We start from the raw sequence: 23871 nt of genomic DNA on the forward strand, positions 1-23871 counted from the left end.
TTTGATTGCAAACAGGTTAGAAAAATCGTGTTTTGCTATACAATCACAAATGCCTGCAAAGGAAGTAGTCTATTCGCTGGTGAGCTGCTCTATTAAAGCATATACGTACCTTTCAGAGACCACAAGCAATGGTGCCATAGTGTAGTGGTTAGTGCACTGGACTCTCTCTCCCCAGCGACCCGAGTTCAATTCCCAGTGAGGGTTAAGGTTAGGGCTAGGGTAAAGCGTACTAAATTTATTTACTTTATCGGGACATAAAATCAGAGATGGCTGGAACAGCCAAAAATTGCACACTTGCACTTTCACAACTGCGTATTCCCATTGGGGGTAACCTTTTTAATTTTTTTAACTGATTTGTTTATTTCGATCTCACGTGGTACCATGGGGGCAGTGGTGGTTCTACACTAATTACTCCAGGACGAGACTACTTCCGAGACCGCCCCCCCCACAGTAAAAAAAAAATTTCACTTCACACAGATGTTTTTTTTATTCTTTCTCCTCATCTTTCAATTTCAGCGCAAGCCAAGACTCTCGGTGCAGTCGCTCATTTGATTCCACCACCTGAGCATTGGGTGGTGATGTTCTCTGCATATGCACTGGTAGGTACATGAACTCATCTTCATTAACGTCATAGTTTGTCATCTTTGAGTTCAGGACCCACCAGTGACCAGCAAAGCCTACATCCATTATACGTCTGGGGAACTCTCTCCAGATTACAGACAAACTAGAACACTGAGCTTCATACAGAGAGCTGTCGTGTGTATGGTCAGTAAAATAAATAAAAGAAAGTAGTCCCAGGTTGATATGGCAGAGACGGCCCTCGTTGCGAAACTTAAGCAGTTTCTGCACATGGCTATCAGCGGTTGCATTGCGGATCCATGATGACAGCAGACCCAGCTGATTGGAACACTCGAGGAGGGACTCTTCAAAAGATGAGTAATCAGGCTTTGTGAAGAAACTGGTTAATGCACCTCCAAGCATGGTAATGCATATTGATGCTTTGACAGGATGCTCCCAGATGCCAACCACCATATCACGACATGCTTCTTTGTAGTCAGATGCCAGACCGCGTCCCCATTTACCTAAACAGTAGAAAAGATGCAGAATAACATAAATTGAGCATTGGAATTTCTCTCAATCCAAGTACTACAGTGTAGAACAAAAATAATGACAATAAAATATCAAATCTTTACAGACTAGCAAGAAGACGAAAGACATTTTACACAGTGGACAATAATTAAAATACAGAAAAAGCTGCCAAAGTATAGCAATTCACTTCCAGAACAGCTGTAGTTGGAGTCCTGACGTGCTCATGCAGGTTAAAACAAAGTCATATGCTTCTTCATATGCGCATATGCATTCTCACCTGCTTTACTATTTTTCAGTTTATCCAAGAGACTTGAGTGACGAGAGGTCGATGTTTCTCTTACAGTACAAAGCATCCTCCTGATTCCCAATCGGAACGCCATATCAAAAGCAAAATCTTATATTCTTCAAATTGGTAGCACGGTTAATACTACACGGTTAATACTTGCAACTCGAAACTGCGTAGTGCGCATGCTTGAACCGGCAACCATCTTGCGCATGCGCAGATTGTCCACCACCTTGGATCGCTAACTACGGCATCCCCACTAACACAAAATACCTTTATAATGGTCCGTTTTCGTAAAAATGTATTTAAAACTTACAGAAAAGTATTTACGGGGTGCACCCGGTCTAATACATCTCTATTATCTATTAAGAGTACACAAAGAATTTAAAGGTGGAATTGGGATGAATTATAAAGTCTATTAAAAGAATACGACAGTGAAAGACAGACGTGGATTCATAACGTCGTCTTTAGTGCGCCCTTGTGGATATTTAGTGCAAAGACTGCGTTTTGAGGAAATTCTGGAATGTGTGCATTTTCAACTTTTGGCACATTTACCCCTGACGAAATGTGGAGAGCATATATTGGTGTCGTCGGTTGAACCAAGCGTGGATATTTCTCATGCATCCTCCCGGGAAAGATATGGCCAAAAATGTCATATGATCACGATGATCACATCAAAAGACATCAAAGCAGCAGTGTTTGGTTGAAACCATATCTGATGTTTATGAAGAAACAGCAAACCGGTTCACACCTTTTGGCTCGTGAAAGTATCTTACCTGCTTCCTGCACAATTAATTTCACCTAAGCAATATAGCCGCTGCGCACGCGCAGTTTGCTTTTCTAGAAACAAACTTTGGGGTAATTGTAAAAATCGCTGCTGCAAGACTTGTTTTTCAAGAAACGAAAAAACGTTCCACCCACATTGTGTCCATGTCTAGTACTGCAACACCCGGAAGTAACCATCAACAGTGTTTTGTGCTGCAGAAACGACTGATGCAACAAAGCAGACTGGCATTGAAGTCCCCTAAACAGGTTGGTGAAATATCAATTTATCTAGTCAAAGCTGTCTGTTCATAAGAAGCTGTGCTGGAAACAATATAATACAAACTAACTTCTATTATTAAAGACAAGCGACTTTTTTGGACAAATAAAAATGCATTTCAGTGTGTACTAATGCGAGATTTATATTTTTGCCATTGTGATTGGTGGTTTAGAGGTGTGTTTTGCCAATTACTTAAGTCTTGATGGGTTAATAGCACTTCATAAATCTGCAGGAGTCACTGGCATTTCCAATCGTTCTAGTATATCTAGATTAATCTGTAGGATTTCTAAATAGGAAAAGAAACGATCATTTGCATTGACCTCAGATCAATAAAGTGAAGATATGTAAGAGGAGTGTGAGACATGTACAAGGGTCGTGTGACAGCATTCAAGGTGGAGGTGAGATAACAGCAAAGATCAGATCTGAGTCCTTGTTCACAGTGGTGATGGAGAGGTTGACAGATGAGGTCATATAGGAAGATTGTAGATGACATAGTCAGAGTAGAATTTCACCTCGAGAGTTTAGCCTGGAGAGGTGGAAATGTGCTCTGCATACATTTGCACTTACGTCTTGGGTGGATCTTAGCTGGGAGTGGTTCTGGAATCAAGTCTGCAATCAGATGGCTAAGCCATGAAGGAGGAAGTTAAGAGGAAAGAGTTGACAGAAAAATATGACATAACATTAGAAGTTCCTGCTGAATGACTGAAGTGTTATGTTGCATTGGAATGTGTATCTCCAAGATGGCAGATGGTCCTCAAGCCCCTAAAGGACAAGAACCTCCCTTCAAAATGGTGACATATGTTTTGTGAAGATTGGAGTATGCTTTGGCAACTTTCTATGATTGTTACACCATTGTAAATTAACAAGCAAATATTTTCAAAGATGTTTTTTTGTTTTTAAAACATTTGTGTTGGTATTTTAGGTGAAAAGATGGACAGCAAGAAAGAAATTGTGGACCGCTTACGTCTGGCTTTCCGTTCCGGCATTACAATATCTAAGGACTTTCGTTATGATCAGCTTTCTAAGCTAAGGGCCATGATCCATGATAACGAGGAGGATATTTTGAATATATTGCACAAGGATTTTGCCAAGGTAACATTTATAATAGAAATAAGTGCATATGTGACATTAAATCACATCAATTACATGATTTAATTTTTGTTTTTTTGCACATATGAATACATTACACAAAAAAGAAAATGGGACAACATTATGACAAACATACATGTCTGTTCTTAATGTTAACATTTACTTTTCTTCATCCCTCATTCACAATAGCCTAAATTTGAGGCCAGTCTGTCTGAGATTGAAATGGTGATTAATGAACTAGACTACGCCATCATGAACCTTCAAGGATGGATGGAGCCAGAGTACGTCAGCACGAATCTTGTAAGTTATACTGTGTGTGTGTGTGTGTGTGTGTACTCTGCTTGTCACCCCAAGTCAGCTGGGAAAGGCTGCAGCTTCTCTGTGACTTGAAAAGATAAGCAGTGTCAAAAATCATGAATTCATATTTGTTTTTTGTTTTTCTTTAACCCCTGAACGATTGTATTTCTATTGGGTTGCAGGCCACAAAGTTTGATAACTGTTTTGTACGAAGAGAACCATTAGGAGTGGTGCTTATCATTGGGGCATGGAATTACCCCCTTCAGCTAGTTTTCTCACCCATGGTTGCAGCCATTGCAGCAGGTAGGATGAACATAATTTCTTACATTAGTCTTTTTGTCTCTGTTGTTTTTGTCATTTGTTTTGTCATATGGTTTTGTTTGTCCTTTGCGTGGACCCTATTATTATTATTAAGCGGCTTTGAGTGTTTAGAAAAGCGCTATATAAAACCGATCTATTATTATTATTATTATTATTGGCTTCTCAGCATCTGTGTGGCAGCACTGATTGTGAATTTTTGCATTATTTGATATATGATTTTCTCCCCTTTTTTAAAAAAAATATTTTGTGTGATTGAGATTTAATAGTTCTCACTATTTTGTTTGATGTCCCTAACCAGGAAATTGTGTGATCATCAAGCCCTCTGAAGTCAGTGCTGCTGCAGCCCGGCTGATAGCAGAGCTCATCCCCAAATACCTGTCACAGGTATTTGTCACAGGTATTGACAAATAATTCCGTTAAATTACTGACTTAATTTTTTTTTTTTTTCCATTTGCCAGGACTGTTATGCAGTTGTTAGCGGTGGAGCAGAGGAGACCAAGGCACTTCTGCAAAATCGCTTTGACCACATTTTCTACACAGGTTAAGTCAATTTACTGTATGTCGGTGATGGGTCTGGTTAGGAAATTGGAATTTGGGGCGTAAGTAGAAGCTTTGACTGCAGAAAGGATGTTAAATCTTGTCCAATGGTGAACAGTAGAAATAATATTAGTTCCAGCTTTATGCTTCTCGCCCACTAATTCACATTGTGAATTTTTCTCTTGTTGCAGGTTCTCAAATTGTGGCTCGCAGCATCTTACAGGCAGCCTCAGTTCACTTGACCCCAGTAACATTAGAGCTGGGTGGCAAGTGTCCATGCTTGATTTATGGATCAGTGACTATTGAATATGCTGCACGCCGCTTAGTATGGGCCAAGTTCTTCAATGCAGGACAGAGCTGTGTTGCGCCAGACTATGTATTGTGCTCCAAGGCCACATACGATGCTCTTCTTCCTGCCATGTCTGAGATCCTGAAAGATTTCTATGGCGAGGATCCTCAGAAATCTCCAGATTTGTGCCGTATTGTGTCACAGCAACACTGGACTCGTCTGACAGAACTCCTGAAGAAGTCCAACGGGACGGTTGTCATCGGAGGTGAAAGTGACCAACAGGACAAATACATTGGTGAATTGGTCTTACATTTGTTGATAACTAATCTCTTGTTGCAGTTTTTTGCTATTTTTAAGGCAACACAACCAAACGTATATGTAAATAATAATATTATTATTAGCAATTTTAGCTTTATATATATATATATATATATATATATTATATTATATATATATATATATATATATATTATATATCGCTTATATATATATATATATATATATACCAAATATATATATATATATATTTATTTTCTTGTGACTTTGTGAGTTTTAGTGAAGCCCTAAAGAATGTTTCTAAAAGTCAATTTAACTTTATTATGGTTAAAAAATACAATAAAGTTTTTAAAAATACAATTCTAAAAGTCTTATTCGCATATTGTAAAAACATTGACTCCACATCGCCTTTTCACCTGTCTTGGAACTAATTATCAGCGATAAACGAGGGATCACTGAATAGTTTATGAGATTTTAATTAGTTAATTTATTATTAATTTATTATTAATTAATCCGTTCATTTTTGAGCTCTCATGCGACACTTCTGGACCATATTTTCTATAACATTTGTTACCACAAAACTACTGCAAATATCTACAGTTAAATGAGATTATTTTAGCATTACTGGCTACGATCAGAGTTTGGATTAAAATGATGCGCTGTTTTCATGGACACCAAAAATATTGATCCAATTAGGATTAATGTGTTCATGCATCACACTTTGAAATCATTCAAATCATTTTGACACACAGATTGACCAAACATACCAAAAATAGTCGTAGAAGAAGAAACCGTAGCGACTTCCGTATCAACAAAACATTCCTCCATGTATTTCTAATTTAAACTTTAGCATTATTTAGCATATTTTTCCTATTTGCACTGTTACTGGTCTGGTTGAGTTTTAAGTCACATAATGATTTCATGATATGCAACTTTTGTTTTGAGAAATTGTTTGATTATACATTGTGATAATAATTTCTGACAGGATTAAGAATTTTTTTTTGCTGGTTATTCTTCTTTAATAATGAAATACTCTATGTGTGTTATTAATTCCTCTTAGCTCCGACAGTGGTTAATGTAGCTGAAGATGACGCACTCATGAAAGAGGAGATCTTTGGCCCAATTCTTGCTATTCTAATTGTCGAGTCTATGGAAAAAGCCATTGACATTGTCAATCAGATGGAGAAGCCATTGGCCCTCTACGTTTTCTCTAACGAAGACTTTGTAAGTGCTTCACGTGCTTCAAGTGTTACAATCATAGATTTTTGTGTTGTACAATCACTTTTGGGATATTTTTCTCTCCGAGGTCATAAACACAGTGATGGAGAAAACAACCAGTGGAGGATTCTGCTCGAATGACGGGATTGTGCACATGACACTACCGGGACTACCATTTGGAGGTGTAGGTAGGTGTTAAAGGAATATATTTTTATTTGATAATATTCACACAAGATAATTCAATCTTGAAGTCCAATTGCAAATATTTGGAATTTTTATTTTCACTTATGCTTCAGGGGCCAGCGGCTGGGGCTCTTACCATGGTCGCTGGGGTTTTGAGACCTTTAGCCACAGACGAGGTTGCATGATGCGTGGTTGGGCTTTGGAAAAACTAAATGGCCTACGCTACCCACCCTACAATGATAATAAACTGAGCTGGCTGCGCTGGACTGCCTCAGTTAAGAGAACTTGCTTACTCATGTGACAGCAGACGGTGGATGTTTGTGTAAAAAAATTTCTATGGCAATATGGTGAGATCAACAGCAATTTTTTTTGGGGTCCATCTAGCAACATTAAATTACTTTGTGTTATTCAGTTTTCAAATGGTGAAAATAATCTCTTGGACCTGTTGTTGATTATATGCTTTTCTTATGCACAGATACTCCATATTTCCCTAATCAACACTTTTTCAATGTGTTTTTCATTCTGTTTGTGTTTTAAGATTTTCAAGGTCCCTATTATTTTTGTAAGAATTATTCTTAGTATTTCTTTGTAAAGGATCACATTTTAGACATCCTAAACAAAACTGCAAACTTTGCACACTCATCCATCCTAGTGAAAAAATGTAATTTTAAAGTTGTCCTAAAGGATTAAAACAAAATGGCTCTGCACATAGTGTGAACAATCAAAAACAAATCTCAGTATGTTTGATTTAGACCTACGAAAACAGAAGAGTTATACATTTTAGAATGCCAAATTTTGCACATTTACATTTGCACCCTTGTCCCGGAGAATTAATCTGATTGACTTCAAACTTGGGTTGTACTATCTTAAAGCCTGGTACAACTGGACAAAATGTTTTCAAAATATATGATGAAGGCAGGGTATAAAATTTTGTATTGCACATGCTTCAGAAAATCTGAAACTTCATATAGTACGTTAATGATTTTTAATAAATGGCTAACTGGCATCTCATGCCGTATGATCACCTTGGAAGACCAGGAAGGAGTGGCTGGGGACAGGAAAGTTCAGGCTTCCCTAATTATTAAGTTGCTATACCCACCACCCCAAACAGATAAGCAGAAGATGGATGGAAAAATACAAAATAAGACAAAAATGTATTTAGCTTGGCTCCGAGGAATACTTAATGATAACATTTGTGAGCAAAAAAAAGTTCTCTGACAATGGTCTAAATGATTTAGTATGTATGAACGTAACCTTTGGGCCAGGGCGTGACAACTAGCCATTTGAACTTTGTTATGCACAAGTGGCTTTTATTTAGCAAAAACACCAATACAAAAACTTTATCTCAATATCAAAATTGATAAACCTACAGACAGATAAAAAAAAAAAAAGACCTACAGACATTAGATTTAAAAAAAAAAGACCAAAGTGAAAAGAAGTGTGAATACAGCTTACGAGAGATCACACTACAAATTGTGAAACCTATATGAATTTTTTTCAGAAAAAAAAAAGTTCCAACATATCATCTTTAGAATAAACTTACACGAGGACTGAATAAATGAGCGGAGTTGAATTTACAAATAAAGAGAAGAAAAATGATCTCATGGTTCAGACATTGCTAGGTCTCTGCGGGTTTTCAGTCCAACTGCACAGAGTTCTTTGAATTATAACTTGGTGAAATCAATACACAAGACTTCAGAGAAAATAGTCTGCAACTGGCTTCTTTGATGGAATGCCTCTTGTTTCCTGTGGTGCTGCTTCAAATATGATGAACTCTCGTTGTAAATGTTCATCCAGCTCCAAAATGGCAGCCACGTTGCCACATCTGTATCAGCAAAAAAAAAAAGATTCTATGGACCCACATTTGATTGTGAATAAATTACAAGGCTCTAAGTAAACCTGACTGGTGATTATTTTTGTGTTTAATTCGTATCGGACATTTGCAAACAGGTGCTTTTACTCGGGGAAGATAACTAACCCCATTTCCCTCAATGAATCTGCAACTGAATCATATTTGCTCAGATTTGTATGGTTGAATTGGTGTCCTATTGAAAATATTTCATGCTTCATACCTGTAGCAGTAGTTTGGTGCAGACCACACAGTGAGCACTGTTTCGTTAAAGTGCCACTTATAGCCTTCCATGACCAGTTGATGTGCTCTGCAAATCATGTGAATGTCATTGGCAGCATTGAACTGGGCCACGACATCACTACCAAACAGGTAGCCAGCACCTCTGGGACTCACCCCCCATCCAGTCGTGTCTTAGACCAGGGACACAAAGTCAAAATGTCAATGTCATTTGCCTTTTGGTATTGAGAAAGTGTTGCGCCTATACCTTCTGGGTCTGACCAAAGGAGGTCACACATGGGCCCGTCATGAGGCACTTCCTGTTTTCTGTCAATGGTCCGGATCTGATCCAATGTCTGGATGGACGGCGATAAGCCACCATGCACACAAAATATCTGAGGAGATAGAACAGACTGAATTAAAACAACTGATGAGACACAAATGATCAATTCAACTTTTTTTGTTTTTTAAACTTTTTTTCCAGTTTGACTGGAACTTTGACTTATACTCAGGTGAAACTTGTGTATATTAAAATCACAGGTCACACACTCCCTAATCGTGTTGACAACAGAACAAGTAGGATTTCCAAACTTCCGCTTTTAAAATGGCTTATCTAAGCTAGAATCTCATACCACAGATGTCCCATGCTAAACTAGCTAGAGAAATGGTTCCTAAAAACAGCTAAAGACAAAGTTGACTTCTTACCTTGCCGTCAATGATAGCGGAGAGGGAAAGGTAGTCAAAAATTTCAGTGCAGTATCTCCAGACTGTGACAGAGCCATATTTTCTGAGGCACTCATCATAAAAACCGTAGACTTGGGTGATTTGTCGAGACTCATGGTTTCCCCGAATCAAAGTTATCCTGTCTGGGTAACGCACCTGAAAATACCACACAAAAGGGTTTAAAAAAAGGCATTGGTCAAAGGTCGCATGACCTTCCTTGTGGAAGTGCCTTGCTAAAGTATTAGCCCACCTTTTTCCACATATCAGGTTTCAAACAAAGATAAAAAAAACACATTTTCTTGTGAAGTATCAACAACTAGGACGCAAATTACACAATTGTGAAGTGGAGGGAAATTTCAGCAATATTTTCTGACAAGTAAGACTATCAGTGTTCCTTCCATTTTGCTGATAGAAAAAAGAAAAAAAACCCATATACTTTGTGGTTAAGATATGACAAAGAGAAGAGACGCAAGGTGCTAAGGTTTGACAAGTCCTACAAGAACAACAGGTATGACTTCATGTGTGTGGCATACACAACTGTAGCCATGCAGAAACATGTAGCATGACAGTATTCTGAACAGATAAAATGTAATTGTGTTTAGACGACTGGTAGTATTAACCCCATTGAAAAGTGGATTGGCAACATTTGGCATCGTGCGTCTTGGTTGGAATGTAAACAAACGCCGGAAGTCGGTCGCAAAATTCACGCAAGGGCTCTCAGGGGAGGCTGGCTAGGAATAAAGTGGATAGGTCTACTCTCATCTTAACATCCATGAAGCCAATCCAAATATATTATTAACAAGGATTTGTACCTTAAGAGCTAGAAGAAGAAGGAATGTTTCCACACTGTAAAAGCCTCGGTCTACAAAGTCTCCCATGAAGAGGTAATTTGTCTCCGGAACATCTCCACCAACCTGTTGTAAACGTGATACAATGACATAACATTAGAAATGTAAAAAAAAAAAAAAAAGGTATCTTAAGTTATTGGCCACTTGACATCAATATACAGTAGAAACATATGTATTTTTGAGAAATTTAAACACCATTCTATTGAAATTTCCAACATTTGCTTACCCTAAAAAGCTCCTTCAAGTCATAGAATTGACCGTGTATATCACCGCAGACCTGTGAAATAGATAATCATTGTCACCACACAATTTATTTTTTATAATTTATGACCAACGAGAAACAGAAAAAAAACACATACTGTTACAGGAGAGTCCACTCTTTGGACATTGCTTTCTTCAACCAGAATCTCTCTGATAATACAAATAAAAGCATTGGTTAGGCAGTTTTAACAAGTACTAACATGCACACTAAACAATCTTCACTAAATGTTGTTACAGCCATATGGCTACTTGGTGCACTTTTTAAAAACTGGAAACAAGACCCATATATACTCAATTTCTAATAAATTATTTTAAACCTATAATTGACATATGTAGCATAAAATCTAATCACTTGTTTTTTTGTGAATGAGTTACCTGGCTTTAGCACAAAGGGCTTTCACTTCGTTTTCCTTAATAAGTTCACACCGTCTGAGCTGTTCAATCTGTCGGTCCAAGTCGCTGATATCTCCCATTGTCACACACATAGGGAAAGCTGGTCACACACTGTTCTTCACACACTCCTGTTAAAAGAGACATATTTCCATGTCATTAAGCAATGTTTTCCATCACAGGTTAGCTAGTGTTGCAAGTAAAAAAATATAAAAATAGAGCATATATATATATATATATATATGCGCTCTATATATATATATATGTCTGTATATATATATATATATATATATACACAGACATATACACACACACATATATATATATAAATATATACATACACACATATATATATATATATATATACATACACACATATACATACACACACATATATATATACACACATACACACACATATATACACACACATATATATATATACACACACATATATACACATACACACATATATACATAAAACACACGTAGACACATAAAACACACACACATATACATATTAAACACACACACATATACATACATATATACATATATATACATACATATGTCTCACACACACACACACGCACACATAAATATATACACACACATACATACACACACACACATATATATATATATATAAACATACATACATCTATACACACACATATATATATATATATACATACGTACACACACCTAGCCTAGGCCTAGCGCGTGAGGCCTACGCTCAAGAAAGGCCATTAGTAAGAAAGTCACTATCTCGAAGTCAATCAACAGATTCTTTTGTAGGCTTCATGTAGTTTGTGAACTTTAGATAATCTATATAACATCGGCTGTCAACACACTGAGGAATAAAACACAAAATTGTGAAAGCCATCGTTCGAGCTACTATTGCCACGGTTAAGTGCGTGTCTAGAACACGAGAACCACACTGTCAGATAAACATTTAGAATGTCGTATTATTAATAAGTAACGACTTACTTAGAATGGATATAAGGTGGGAAAACAAGCTCCAGTATACTTTATAATTTGGAGTTAGTTTTCTTCCTTTACCGGCCTCTCGCTCTCCCGTCGCTGCGTCGTCACTGCCGGTTGACGCTCTTCTGTTTTGACATTTTGGCGGGTGGCAAACATTTGGGCGCATTACCGCCACCTTTTGTTTCGGAGTGTGTATTAGAATGACGTCTAATGAGTCGGTCGGATAATAAATATTATAGCATTCATGTTTTATTGAGAAACCTCCAGATTCCTTAACTGAAATAAAAATTATAAATGCGTGTTTATTTATTTCACTTCATATATGTCAAATTGCATTGTTGAATTCTTAATGATACATTCCTAAAATACAGTTTATAAAATACAATAATAGTACAAAAATGTTGATTTAATGTGTTATACAATAAACTATGTAGAAATAAATGTTGCTTTAAAAAGAACATACAATTCACAATCCAGTACAGCAAATCTGTTCATAATTATAATAAATGTAATAAGTCCATTAAATAAATATATATTACCCCAGTATGCAAGTAAGCATGGCTACTCAATATTAAATGCCATTATAATGATCTTCAAATTAAAGAAAGTCTTTATCCATGTTTACATTCAATCTCTGTGTAGCTGACAGTTCTTCTTCCCCAACAGTTTATTGGGAGTGGCATCCCTTTCCGAGTTACTGGCTCTACCAGAAGTTCCAGCTGGCCAGGGGGCTCAAGGACTGGGAGTTCAGTTACCCTATAAAGTTTTGAATATGCCCGACCCACCCGAACCATCTCACCTGCAGAGACTCTGGGATTTGGACCTTTCAGCTGACGCCAGTACACATTGAAGTGCCGTACAAGCTCCATTGGGTAGCTCCATTGCAGCGTTGCATTGAGATACAAGCAGCACGAATCGGAATTGGGAGGTGCACCAGCACCGCGCAGCCACACAATGTCAGAAATAGAAACATCTTGAACTATTTCAGGGGCCTTGAGTAGACTGTCTATATCTAGGAACTTAGAGAAGAGAAGAAAAGGAACAACTAATCAATTTCGGCACATTAAAGCCACTCACACCTACGGGTAATTTGGAGTGCTCAATCAACCTAACATGCAAACTCCACTGCCCTTGAGTAATATTATATATATAATATATAATACTATTTGCCTCACAAAAAAAACAAAAACAATGATGGACGGTCTCACCATTATTTCTCCCATTCTGCAGCTGAAATTTGTGTCCAAAGGCTCCCCAACCAACTGGATGTTAACACAGACTCCTCGAAGAATACAGCCTTGTAGGTCCAACTTATAATACCTTTTGAATAAGAGTAAATTTAATGCAAAGTCATTAACGTGCGTTATTTAAACTTAATGGTTGAAGTTAATACATTAAGTATTATAAGGAGTTTAGGAACTAACAGCATATGAAGGACCTGAATAGCTGTTTTACCTGACGCTCCAACCTGTATTCGTCCAATTGTCACGAAGATGAGAAAACTGCTGAATTAACTCGTGTTCTTTGTGGAGTAGAACTGGAGATGCACTTGTGACTGCAGACAGAAAACATAGTCATTAATTTGTATTTGTTCAAGCAGTAAAAAAGCATTTAGCCTTATCCTGATATCTGATGTGATATTTCGCATTTAAATAATTGACATAATAACAAAAAGAATGTCAAAAAGACATTTTTTATTATTATTCTTTTAGCAGAGAAAGAGCATTTAGCCTTATCCTGATATCTGATGTGATATTTTGCATTTAAATAATTGACATAATAACAAAAAGAATGTCAAAAAGACATTTTTTATTATTATTTTTTTAGCAGAGAAAGAAAATTACAACAAATCTGGCCCTACTTAAAAAGCAATCATTGCTGAACCTAACTGGTTTACCATTTGTGGTCAAGATAGGACCATTGCCAGGCCACTGGTGGACCAGGGTGGGTCAGAAGATCCACCGATATGTGGAAGAGCAAGTGGCGGGGTTTTTAACAAGGAAAACACGCAGCGAATTAATTAATAACTTAATGCCGGTGGAATTTTACTGCCTGCAGTACACTCAACTGCCACAAGGGGGCACCATGTTATTATTCTGTCTCAATGGGGCTTACCTGGTAAAATAAAGGTTAAATAAATAAATAAATACATTTAGAAAAGAAGGGCATGAGAAACTTACTTTTTATATCCTGGTTAAGTTCATCTGAACTAAGACCAGCATCAGTTATCTTGAGCTCCAGCGAAACTGCAACTTGAGAAGATGACTTGTACACAATGCAGAAAAGGGTGTCGAATAGAGGCACATGGAGGGAGAGGATCCTGTAAGTTTGAAAAGCACATGAAAAGACAAGATGAGGGGATCATAATATTCTTCCATGATGTCAAGCTGAGCAAAATTGAGACAGACTTGGCACAGACTGGAGAAGTATGTGTGGCAGGGATGAGACCATCTAGGAGTAATGAGCAGCCTCCATTCCAGGCATCCTCTGGGCAACCACGGCTCCTTATCCAGCCATGACCCTCTAGTTGGTCTTGGTAGTACAATGGCTGGATTTCCTGAGCAGTCAAATTGAACCAATTCTTCTTTGTTTCACACTAAAGGACAAAAATGAGGCAAACAAATGATCATTGATTGTTGGAATGATAATAATGATTTTATGCCACCTCTTTCAGTACTTTACCTTTCCTTTCCAATAGACAGAATTTCCAAAGCCCTGACAGAAGGAAGAAACGAAGGGGAGCGTCACGGCTAGACGATGAATGTACAGGTTGTTTTTCAGAAGAGCCCAGAATCTACAGATAGAAGTTTGTTTTCAATGATTATCACATTCACAGATCTCGGGACTTGTTATTATATGAATCGAACTTTGGTGGTCATCTCACCTATCTTGAAGCTGGCGAAACTCTGTCTTGTTTTGGGTCTCATACACCCAACCAGGAGCAAAGATAGCAGCTGAAAAGTTGTACTTTCGGATGACTTCCAGTGCCTGTCAATCAGAGAAGGTAATTGATATTTGCAATTGATATTATTTTTCTTTTTGTGGAGACAACAATATTGCAAATTTTCCTTCTTGTTTGGTAAACGTGTGAATTTTGTCACAAATCTATATTATTGGTTAGTTATTTATTTTTTACAAATTATTGACCAATCATAAGTGTTTAAAAAGGCTTGTATTATTAATGGCTTAACAAACGTGTCGTTTTTTTTCCTGCTTCCTGCCAAATAATTATTTCCCTTGTGTATTTAAATTTTCATTCACATCACAACACCATATTTTAATCAATAAAAGTTATTATTGGACCCAAAAATAAATACATTTAAACACATTTCCCCTAATATATTTAGGTTTTAATTCAGTACTCAACGGCATGTTTTTTAATCAATAGACATTCGTATAGTGGACCAGAAAAAATAAATAAACGCTTAATAAACACACAGACGCAAAATACCTTATGGGTTTCAAACATCCCTCCGATCACCTTTCCACGGGCAAAAACATCAATCCCCACATAGATGTCAGCCTGACGTCCAATGGTTTGACTGTAATTTGTCATCCACTCAAGGTTTTCTACTGTCCAGTTGTAGTTGGTGAAGAAACCATCACATGAATCAAAAAATACCCTGGAAAGAAAGTGAAAAGGAAAGAAATGAATTATGCATCCATTGTGAACCGTGCAGCAGACGTGCTAACCACTCGATTACCACGCTACCCGAAAAAGTAAACCCAGGAGAATTTTTATTGATCAAGAAATCAATACCTGTTTAATTTGTTTAATTCATTCTGCCATTTTAGGTCTCCATTCTCAAGTACGCTGTCATACCAAAGGACCATGCTGCCGGGCACTTTTTCATGAATCTGATTTGTGAGATAGCGCAAAAACAAAGGTGTTTTCTTCACTGCAACACCCTGAAAAAAATGGACACAAAATACACACAATTACAGGTGGCATTAATTTTTTTTTTTTAATCAATATCTATTTACAAGAACAATGCACTTCTGTGTACAAAATGTATCTATGAATGCAAAATGTTTTAGAGCAAAAATCGGTCAAATGTGATGAAGTCAATACTCACACTGAGTGTGTTCTCTATATTTATAAGCCAGCCATCAAATCCATAATAAGAGCTGATTTGAACCAGCTTATCAGCGACTTCACGATAAAGATCTTCTTGAAGGAAGGCCTCACATGTCGCTGCTCCATCAGTCCATTCTGTGATGAAAGTCCCTAAGTAAAAACAAATACAAAGTCAATAAAATGATGTACATTTAAGTTCAGAATTGAACGACAAAAGAATCATGTGCTCACCAAGAACAAGAACACCATGTTTATGTGCAGCATTAGTCCAGACTGCAGGAGGAATGGTCACCATGTTGTGTGTAAAATAATTGAAAATATCAATGTACTGCCAGTGGTAGAAAGCATATGGAGCATCTACAGCTGCACCTTGAACAAACCTTGACCAAGAAATTAGGAGTTATTTGTAATGTGCGAATGCTGGAAAATGTCATTAATAAATACAGCACAGCATCCGATTGCATGGGAGACAAAAATGGCATCAGAGCAACATGGGGAAAATCCCCCAACCTTTTTTTCAATTGAATAAATTGTTACATCGTTATATATATGTTACACTACGCTACAATTATTTTAATATAATTTTTATTACGCTGCCTAAGTTGCCCTGAGGGTTAGAATTATAATAGAATGAATTAGAAAGCAGTGCCTTCATGTATATCTGGACATACCTGTCTTCTAGGTATCCACCCATCATGTCATGAGATACCAAGGTCCGACGTAAGCAATTGGGCAGTGCAGGTTCTCGCCCTGCTAGTGGGACTACTGCTACGTTGAAGGGGTTTGCCTCATTTTGTTTCCATGACAACAGCTCATTCAAAGTTTGAAGACTACAGCTAATAGGTTCAGTTGTGTCCGCATCATAATGTTTCACTGAATGGGTAAGAAGACATACAATAGGAATGAACAAAAAAGTAATAAAAAGTTGTGCTATTGACAATCTTGTGTATTTTTGTAGAACATGTTTTAATGAACCATTGGTGAAGTCACCAAACCTGGTAGTGGAGATGGCAAAATATTGATGACTTCATGACTGTCATGGGAGTCCACTGGCTGATGCAAACAACCCTCCATCCTAGTGAGAGACAGAAGTGAAACGTATAATAAAATGCAGTTTGTACTTTTCATTTGAAGCATAAAACATCAAACTTTTGTGCAACACAAAAGTGCTTGGCAGTAACTCCGAACTCTGCTCCCGCAGCAATCGTATTTATTCTCAACAAGGAAGGTGGGGTGTGAAGTCTTTATTTTGTGAAAGTTTCTGCTCAGGTCATCTCTGCAAACTGGTTCCAGCATGTTGCAGAGTTATCCTCACAATGGTCAGCTTGCAGGTGTTTACACTCCGGAGTGGAGCACAACTCAAGTTTACAGCAAGCATAGGCAGAATTAACAGTTCTAAGTCAGCACTTCAAAATAATCACATTTTGGGTCAATGGTAAGAGATTGCTTGATTAAAATTATCACAATAACAATGTATTTTTTTCCCCCAAACATAAATAATCAAAAAAATTAAATAAACAAATATAAATAAATAAACAAACAATCCTAGACTGTACACTATGAATAAAATAATCTAGAATTGTTTATATAAGTATTCCTGAAAACTAAATCGTGACGTCTTCAAAATTATTCTTACTTTATTTTATTTTTTATGAACACCCAAATGGATGTGGTACCCTCGCCGTCCTTCGGAGGATGCAGCCTGTGAATTCGGACACAGCTACGAACCACGGTCGGTGTGCGTGCAGTCTTAAATCTTCCGTAGGGGACACCACAAAACATCCGTTCCGCAGTCAGTATGAATCAGGCATACGCCTTTTCGGGCCACATATGATCTCGTTTAGGACCACCAAAATCATAAGGCTGACTCTGATAATTAAGGATTATTTTCTTAAATCTGCGTCATCTGTAAAGTGCGTGAACCATAGTCTGGGTGCTGTGCCATCCAAATCAATAAACTCGTCAAATTGTGGTTTTAAGTACGAAACGTCCCTGTTTACAATTCAACAGGATTAAAAACAACAGAAAAAAATGTAAATGCCACAGAATCGCATCTATCTGGTGCAGAGGCAATACTTTACCTTTAGTTTTCTTTTTATGTTGCTTATTGTCGATTAACACATCTGCATCATCCTCTTGAATTTACTTTGGTATTGAACTTGGTGAAACACATCCACAACAGTACCCAAGTGGGAAAAAGTGACTCGATCATCTCGGTCGGACTCTTAGACGGGACGCAATAAAAAGTCAACATGGGGCAAATCTCATTTCTGTATTTGCAAAAAGGCATTTCCTCCCCCTCACTCTATTTTGTTGCGTCCTGGTTGTGCCTCCACCCAGATTCAACCGAGGACACGACCTAACGACGAATTGAAGCCCTGGAAGCTAAGAGGGCGCGTAATAGGAGTAAGTCTGGTATTTAATTAATTTGTATCTTTGGGTTTATCTTCTTAATTAAGGTTATGTAATTTGTTATAAGTAAAATGTTCATTTAGTCTTTAGAGAATGCAAATTTGTCGTGTAGGTCTCGTAGCTGAAGCAGGAAGTAAACCGGATATTGGGCGAGCCTTGGCAAGATCGGAAGTACGTCACAGATTTGGTGTGCAGGGGAAAAAGAAAGGCACTGGAAACAAACCTAGCTACAGAGTATGTAATATTTACCGTGAGTATGTCATGCAACCTTTGCATGTAACACAACTACAAGGAAATTTGTCTTTTGTTTTTGATCGGGTTATTTTTTAATACATAAGTGGAACGCGTGCGTCGTGCATGTTACAGACTGCATTGCTTAACACGGCGTGGCACTCCGAGACAGATTCAACTTTTATGACTCGGATGAATAAGAACAATCACAAGCAACTTTAATTGTTTTTAGACAAATTGAGAAAAGCCACGAAGGGAAACCATTCAACTAAAGTGAAGTTTTGTGTTGTTACTTTCATTGACAGATCATATTGACTAGGGGGGCTCGATTATGGATACAAAATCATAATCACGATTATTTTGTTCAATATTGAAATCACATTTATTTACATGATTATGAAATTGGAACAGCATTTATTGAACATGTTTGTTACAGTAATTATTGAACATGTCTTTTAAAAAAAAACACTAATGTTAATAGTGTTGGGAAAGTTCATTTTCTCCACAGACTAGTTGAACGTTCAATTCAACAATTCTAAAATGAACTTGTCCAGTTCATAATTGAAATTTTATGAATTAGGTTTATGATTTCAAAAATGAAAAGTTTATAGTTCTTTTCTTCCCCAATCAAAAATAAAGTTGGTTCGAGCTGTTACCCTTTGGCATTTTGTCATTGTTTTCACTCATTCCATTCAAACTAGTATTCAGGTGCTATCACATCTTAAATACAAGAGAAAATTGCTTGAATTGTCTTTTTCTTTAATGAATTGAAACAAAACCATAACTGTGATCCAGAATGTGCAAACACAATCTGCTGTAGGTGCCAGACTAAAGTTGTAAACAACAGAAACAATGTCTATTCTCTTTTTGCAGGATTTTAAATGTTTTGGACACCCTGGTCTGATACAGTCACCGAAGATGGCAAAGCTCCAGGGGTTTGATTTTTGGAAGAAAACTCTGAAAGAAGCCTCCTTTGTGGTGGCACCTATGGTGGACCAGAGCGAGCTAGCATGGCGTCTACTTAGCCGTCGCCACGGCGCTCACCTCTGTTACACGCCCATGTTACACGCGCAGGTTTTTGTTCGTGATGCTAACTACAGGCGAGAAAACCTCTATAATGAGGTTTGTGAGGAGGATCGACCATTAATAACTCAGGTAAGAATATTTATTGGTACCCAGAAGTATGGCTAGACAATTATGGAAAAAAAAATTCCGCATTGGGTCTGGCTTTCCAGGCTAATATGTAACAACCCAAGACCTACAGAAAAATCACTGGAACTCAACTCAAAACTAAACAGGAAGTCAGCCATTTTTAATTGCTTTTAAATTTGGCCCCATTTTTGGCCTTTCTAGACATTTTTAGAGAAAAATGTTGACCGTTTGACCAAAATCTACCAAAGGTTTTAGGCATATGTAACAGCCTAAGATTTACAAAAAGCCCGACTGCAAACCCAACAAGAAGACAGCTATTTTTATTTTCCTCTCAAAGTTTGCCTTATTTTTTGCCTGTTTTTATCAAAGTAGCTTTTAATTTGTTGTACATTTTCAATAATTTCAATTCCAGTAGAAAAGGTGTATAAATTATTCAGAAATTTTATCACATTGTATTGACATTTCCAACGTGTAGTGTTTATAGTTGGCCGCTAGGTGGCGAGGGTGTAATGCAAGTCAATTAGAGTGGTTTTCTTTGCCAAGTAATGCAAAGTGTCCACCTTCAGAAATTTGATTAATTTAGAAATATTTTTTAAATAATTTTCTTTCGTTTCAGTTTTGTGCAAATGATCCCGAGGTGTTCATTCAGGCAGCTCTTTTGGCAGAGAAATACTGTGATGCCATTGACCTCAACCTGGGTTGTCCTCAGATGATTGCTAAAAGGGGTACTTGGGACTTCTACAGTAATTAAGCGTATGATAATAAATATCATCGTTGACATTGTCATGAAACAGTTTTTGCCATTCTTGTAGGGCACTATGGAGCTTTCCTGCAAGATGAATGGGAGCTGTTACAAAAAATGGGTAATGTGTTTTTATTGTATGATCACAGTTCTATAAAAAGAGTTATGAAATAGGACAGCGGAACCTCCTAGGTGGGCCACAAATCTCGTTGATCACAACAATTTTTCTCATTTAACAGTCACATTAGCAAATGAAAAGCTGTCTGTGCCAATCACATGTAAGATCCGTGTGTTCGAGGACATCGAAAAAACTGTCCGCTATGCCCAAATGCTGGAGAAAGCTGGATGCCAGGTATGAACTCTTATAATGCACTAAAAACTCTTGAAGTAAAGCTTATGTATAAGAAATATGAAATATTTATGTTGGTAATTAAGCAATCCAAATTTGATCTTTTGTTAAATTATTTGATGGTTTAACAATTATATTTGGAGAAGGAAATCTGTTTTACAAAGATAAATAAAATGTTTTGTTTTTCCTCATAGCTACTCACGGTGCATGGAAGAACCAAAGACCAAAAAGGAGCACTGACTGGAATTGCGAGTTGGGAACATGTCAAAGCAGTTCGGTGAGCTGCAATGATTACATTTCAAGTTGATTGTATTCAACTTTACATAATGTACTTTATTGAAGATAAACTGATTGTTCTGTATTTCTAAAGCAATGCATTATTTTGCAGGAAGGCAGTAAATATTCCTGTCTTTGCTAATGGCAACATTCAGCATCTAAGCGATGTGGAACGCTGCATTAAAGAGACCGGTGTGCAAGGGGTCATGAGTGCAGGTGTGTAACAAGTGGTTTTCACAAGCATCCATTTTTTTTATTAACATAACTTTCTGTGTTATTTAGAGGGTAACCTTCATAACCCAGCACTCTTTGAAGGACGTAGCCCACCAGTTTGGGAAATGGCAGAAGAATACATTGAGGTGGTGAGGCAGCATCACCCAAGCAACTTGTCCTATGTACGAGCCCATCTCTTCAAGTTGTGGCACCACACGTATGTGTGTCTTTTTCTTTCTGTGTCATTGTATGACAACCACACCACAATATTTACATTATTTTCCCCCAAGATCCACTCAGTTTCTTGACTCTACTTTGAAATTTCTGATTATTTTTTTGTGCTTGACATTTCTTTTGAATTCATCTGTCTGTGTCTTTTCACTTTGGACGTATTAACACACATAATTTGACGTCATATTTTATTTTGTTTTAGGCTTCAGATCCATCAAGACCTGAGAGAGGAATTAGCTAAAGTGAAAACTCTTGATAGTTTGGCTAATGTTAGTAACCAGCTGAGACTGCGATGTCAGGTACATCTGTTTTAAAATTATATCAGAAGAGAAATATTACGACCCCATATCTTGAGTTTTTATCTGCCGTTTAGGAGGAGATTGCTAGAGAAAATGAGATGCATAAGGAGAGCAGCCTGCCCTTTCCTCACTGGATCTGCCAACCATATGTCAGGCCACCGTGAGTATTTACCTTTTCCTAATGTGTTTTGTTTTATGCCTCTATGTTTGCTTCATTGCCCTGATCTGTAGTTACTGGTGATGTAGGAATATAGTTAAATCTTATCTCAATATGTTGTGATAAAACAAAGACATGACTATGTATGCCAGGTCTGAATACTTTTTGTAATTTCTAAAATTTGCTGTGGTGATCAATGACGGGACAAGCCAAATGTCAAATGCTAATCCGTATCTTCTTTTCATACAGGCCAAAAGAAGTTAATAACCAGAATTCACAAGTGAAGTTGACAGGGTGCCAAAAGAGAGTACTGGAGGACAACACTGTGTCAGGTCAACAACTCTCCAAAAATAAACAGAAGAAAAGATCCCGCAATCCCGACAAGAACTTCTGTCCTGATCAGAAACGTAAGTTTAATTTGTGGAGAAAGAAGTCAGACTTTGTGTTATTATAATTTTGTCTGTTCCTACTGTATTTGAAACATGGAAAGTGTGGTTGTGGTTTTTTTTATTTATTTTATTTTTTTTAATAAATAACATTTAATATTTCTATATTTACAGGAGTAAGGAACATAGTTTCGGAGATTTTCTTTTTATTAATACTATCTATATCTTTTTATGTGTAATTATACAGTTTCTATATGGAAAACATATTTTGCAAATGGATAAACTATTTTTTTCCCTCCCAGCAGCCAAGTACATCAAATGTGAACAGTGTGGCAATCCAAAGGTAAGATGTCAGTTTAATCAACTCAATCATGGGCATGTAGTTCTCGGACATCCAGCTTTGAACTGCTAAAAGGCAAAACGATTGTTTGTTGAGTTGCTTGAAGTATTTAAGCGTTTTTGTTTTTACTCTTTCAGGGAAATAAGTGCGTCTTCAACCTTTGTCGAGGGTGTTGTAAGAAGAAGTCCTACAAGGAGGTGGCAAACTGTTTAAGTCAGTATATGCAAATACACACACACACGTAAACATATTCATTAATTTGTTAAATATTAATTTGTGAAAGGGTGATTTTACAAATAGCGCATCAGCGTATCCTAAAAAAACATTTATCGCTGTGTCGAATCGTGAGGGTAATTGTATAGTTACACCCTATTATTATTATTTGTGATTACAGTAATTGTGATCAAAATGTTTATACTACATGGAGAAGAGTCAGTGTTAGTAAAAAAAAAAAAAAAAAAAAATTTTTTAAAGTATGTGTTAACCTTTGTTGACAGGCCATGGACTTAAATTTAAGACCAAGGCAGATGCAATTAAAGCTCAAGAGGACAAGAGAGATCCAGAAATTGAAATGGAGAAAAACTGCAGCCCACCACAGTCTCTTCAGCATCAACCCACAATGCTGCAGAAGTACGAGGCATAGCCTCCACCATGGATTGGACAACTACCATGTCTTCCTTCATAAACCTTGTGAATATGCTCTGAGCTGCCATAGGTTTTGGTGCCTGAACTACCTGTATTTTTATTTCCAGAAAAACACAAATAGGTGACAATTTTATGTCCAATTTTATGAAAAAATATTTGAAGTAGAACTTCAAATCTAATTAATATACAGTAATTCAACATGTTCAGACAGTGTTATTAAAGCACCAATATTTCAGCTAACTTGGTGACAAAAGGTTCAGTCCTATATAATCACTGATGAAAGCTTAAAAGCATTGCATGGACTTCTGCTTTGAATATTTAATAAACCAGGCTATGATGGTAGATGTTGCATTTGTCCAATAATCATAATGAAATGTGTGAAAGTTGAGGTTTGACCTCTGTTACCTTTGACCCCAGCGATGAAAACATTGAACGGAGTACAGGTCAGATGGGACTCAT

The 23871-nt window shown here is 37.1% G+C and overlaps 5 protein-coding genes across 7 annotated transcripts; 2 read left to right on the plus strand and 3 right to left on the minus strand.

The window, feature by feature from the left end:
* Positions 1-462: 462 nt before the first annotated feature.
* timm29 (translocase of inner mitochondrial membrane 29) lies at positions 463-1577 on the minus strand. The gene is made up of 2 exons (XM_037255562.1): positions 1367-1577; positions 463-1082 (listed from the first exon to the last, which is right to left on the minus strand). The coding sequence occupies exons 1-2, from the start codon at positions 1467-1469 to the stop codon at positions 487-489; spliced, it is 699 nt and encodes a 232-aa protein (XP_037111457.1). The 5' UTR covers positions 1470-1577; the 3' UTR covers positions 463-486.
* A 734-nt stretch (positions 1578-2311) lies between these two features.
* aldh3b1 (aldehyde dehydrogenase 3 family, member B1) lies at positions 2312-8033 on the plus strand. 2 transcript variants are annotated; one of them, XM_037257515.1, is made up of 11 exons: positions 2343-2404; positions 3155-3268; positions 3337-3506; positions 3693-3803; positions 3983-4103; positions 4420-4505; positions 4580-4661; positions 4850-5242; positions 6284-6447; positions 6530-6629; positions 6738-8033. In XM_037257515.1, the coding sequence occupies exons 3-11, from the start codon at positions 3345-3347 to the stop codon at positions 6923-6925; spliced, it is 1407 nt and encodes a 468-aa protein (XP_037113410.1). In that variant the 5' UTR covers positions 2343-2404; positions 3155-3268; positions 3337-3344; the 3' UTR covers positions 6926-8033. The 2 variants fall into 2 exon arrangements, with proteins under 2 accessions (XP_037113409.1, XP_037113410.1); XM_037257514.1 differs by lacking the exon at positions 3155-3268 and having other exon boundaries at positions 2312-2404.
* LOC119126327 (serine/threonine-protein phosphatase 4 catalytic subunit B) lies at positions 7938-12043 on the minus strand. The gene is made up of 9 exons (XM_037257523.1): positions 11905-12043; positions 10900-11045; positions 10623-10674; positions 10490-10540; positions 10228-10329; positions 9398-9571; positions 8961-9087; positions 8697-8886; positions 7938-8449 (listed from the first exon to the last, which is right to left on the minus strand). The coding sequence occupies exons 2-9, from the start codon at positions 11007-11009 to the stop codon at positions 8320-8322; spliced, it is 936 nt and encodes a 311-aa protein (XP_037113418.1). The 5' UTR covers positions 11010-11045; positions 11905-12043; the 3' UTR covers positions 7938-8319.
* Positions 12044-12127: 84 nt separating this feature from the next.
* On the minus strand, positions 12128-18228 carry engase (endo-beta-N-acetylglucosaminidase). The gene is made up of 14 exons (XM_037257511.1): positions 18061-18228; positions 16975-17054; positions 16651-16852; positions 16211-16359; positions 15978-16129; positions 15662-15810; positions 15353-15524; positions 14786-14889; positions 14584-14695; positions 14310-14497; positions 14082-14221; positions 13357-13456; positions 13110-13221; positions 12128-12920 (listed from the first exon to the last, which is right to left on the minus strand). The coding sequence occupies exons 2-14, from the start codon at positions 17051-17053 to the stop codon at positions 12513-12515; spliced, it is 2067 nt and encodes a 688-aa protein (XP_037113406.1). The 5' UTR covers position 17054; positions 18061-18228; the 3' UTR covers positions 12128-12512.
* Positions 18229-18517: 289 nt separating this feature from the next.
* Positions 18518-23754, plus strand: dus1l (dihydrouridine synthase 1-like (S. cerevisiae)). 2 transcript variants are annotated; one of them, XM_037257513.1, is made up of 14 exons: positions 18518-18641; positions 19496-19777; positions 20391-20499; positions 20587-20637; positions 20756-20868; positions 21060-21142; positions 21254-21357; positions 21424-21571; positions 21788-21884; positions 21959-22044; positions 22291-22448; positions 22733-22770; positions 22905-22980; positions 23265-23754. In XM_037257513.1, exons 2-14 carry the CDS (start codon positions 19541-19543, stop codon positions 23408-23410), a joined length of 1446 nt encoding a protein of 481 aa, XP_037113408.1. In that variant the 5' UTR covers positions 18518-18641; positions 19496-19540; the 3' UTR covers positions 23411-23754. The 2 variants fall into 2 exon arrangements, with proteins under 2 accessions (XP_037113408.1, XP_037113407.1); XM_037257512.1 differs by having other exon boundaries at positions 18521-18625.
* The last annotated feature ends 117 nt before the right edge of the window (positions 23755-23871 follow it).

The sequence above is a fragment of the Syngnathus acus genome, chromosome 8 (assembly GCF_901709675.1).
Source record: "Syngnathus acus chromosome 8, fSynAcu1.2, whole genome shotgun sequence".
NCBI lineage: Eukaryota > Metazoa > Chordata > Actinopteri > Syngnathiformes > Syngnathidae > Syngnathus > Syngnathus acus.

Coding starts and splice junctions, on each gene's coding strand:
- timm29 (XM_037255562.1), bottom strand. CDS start 1,469: ATGGCGTTCCGATTGGGAATCAGGAGGATGCTTTGTACTGTAAGAGAA. Junction 1,083..1,366: donor ACTGAAAAATAGTAAAGCAG/GTGAGAATGCAT, acceptor TCTACTGTTTAG/GTAAATGGGGACGCGGTCTG.
- aldh3b1 (XM_037257514.1), top strand. CDS start 3,345: ATGGACAGCAAGAAAGAAATTGTGGACCGCTTACGTCTGGCTTTCCGT. Junction 3,507..3,692: donor TGCACAAGGATTTTGCCAAG/GTAACATTTATA, acceptor CATTCACAATAG/CCTAAATTTGAGGCCAGTCT. Junction 4,662..4,849: donor TGACCACATTTTCTACACAG/GTTAAGTCAATT, acceptor CTCTTGTTGCAG/GTTCTCAAATTGTGGCTCGC.
- LOC119126327 (XM_037257523.1), bottom strand. CDS start 11,009: ATGTGTGTGACAATGGGAGATATCAGCGACTTGGACCGACAGATTGAA. Junction 10,541..10,622: donor GAGTGGACTCTCCTGTAACA/GTATGTGTTTTT, acceptor TCTATTTCACAG/GTCTGCGGTGATATACACGG. Junction 10,330..10,489: donor ACTTGAAGGAGCTTTTTAGG/GTAAGCAAATGT, acceptor CGTTTACAACAG/GTTGGTGGAGATGTTCCGGA.
- engase (XM_037257511.1), bottom strand. CDS start 17,053: ATGGAGGGTTGTTTGCATCAGCCAGTGGACTCCCATGACAGTCATGAA. Junction 15,811..15,977: donor ATATAGAGAACACACTCAGT/GTGAGTATTGAC, acceptor CATTTTTTTCAG/GGTGTTGCAGTGAAGAAAAC. Junction 14,696..14,785: donor TTTCGCCAGCTTCAAGATAG/GTGAGATGACCA, acceptor TTCTATCTGTAG/ATTCTGGGCTCTTCTGAAAA.
- dus1l (XM_037257513.1), top strand. CDS start 19,541: ATGGCAAAGCTCCAGGGGTTTGATTTTTGGAAGAAAACTCTGAAAGAA. Junction 21,572..21,787: donor TTCAAGTTGTGGCACCACAC/GTATGTGTGTCT, acceptor ATTTTGTTTTAG/GCTTCAGATCCATCAAGACC. Junction 22,449..22,732: donor CTTCTGTCCTGATCAGAAAC/GTAAGTTTAATT, acceptor CCCTCCCAGCAG/CCAAGTACATCAAATGTGAA.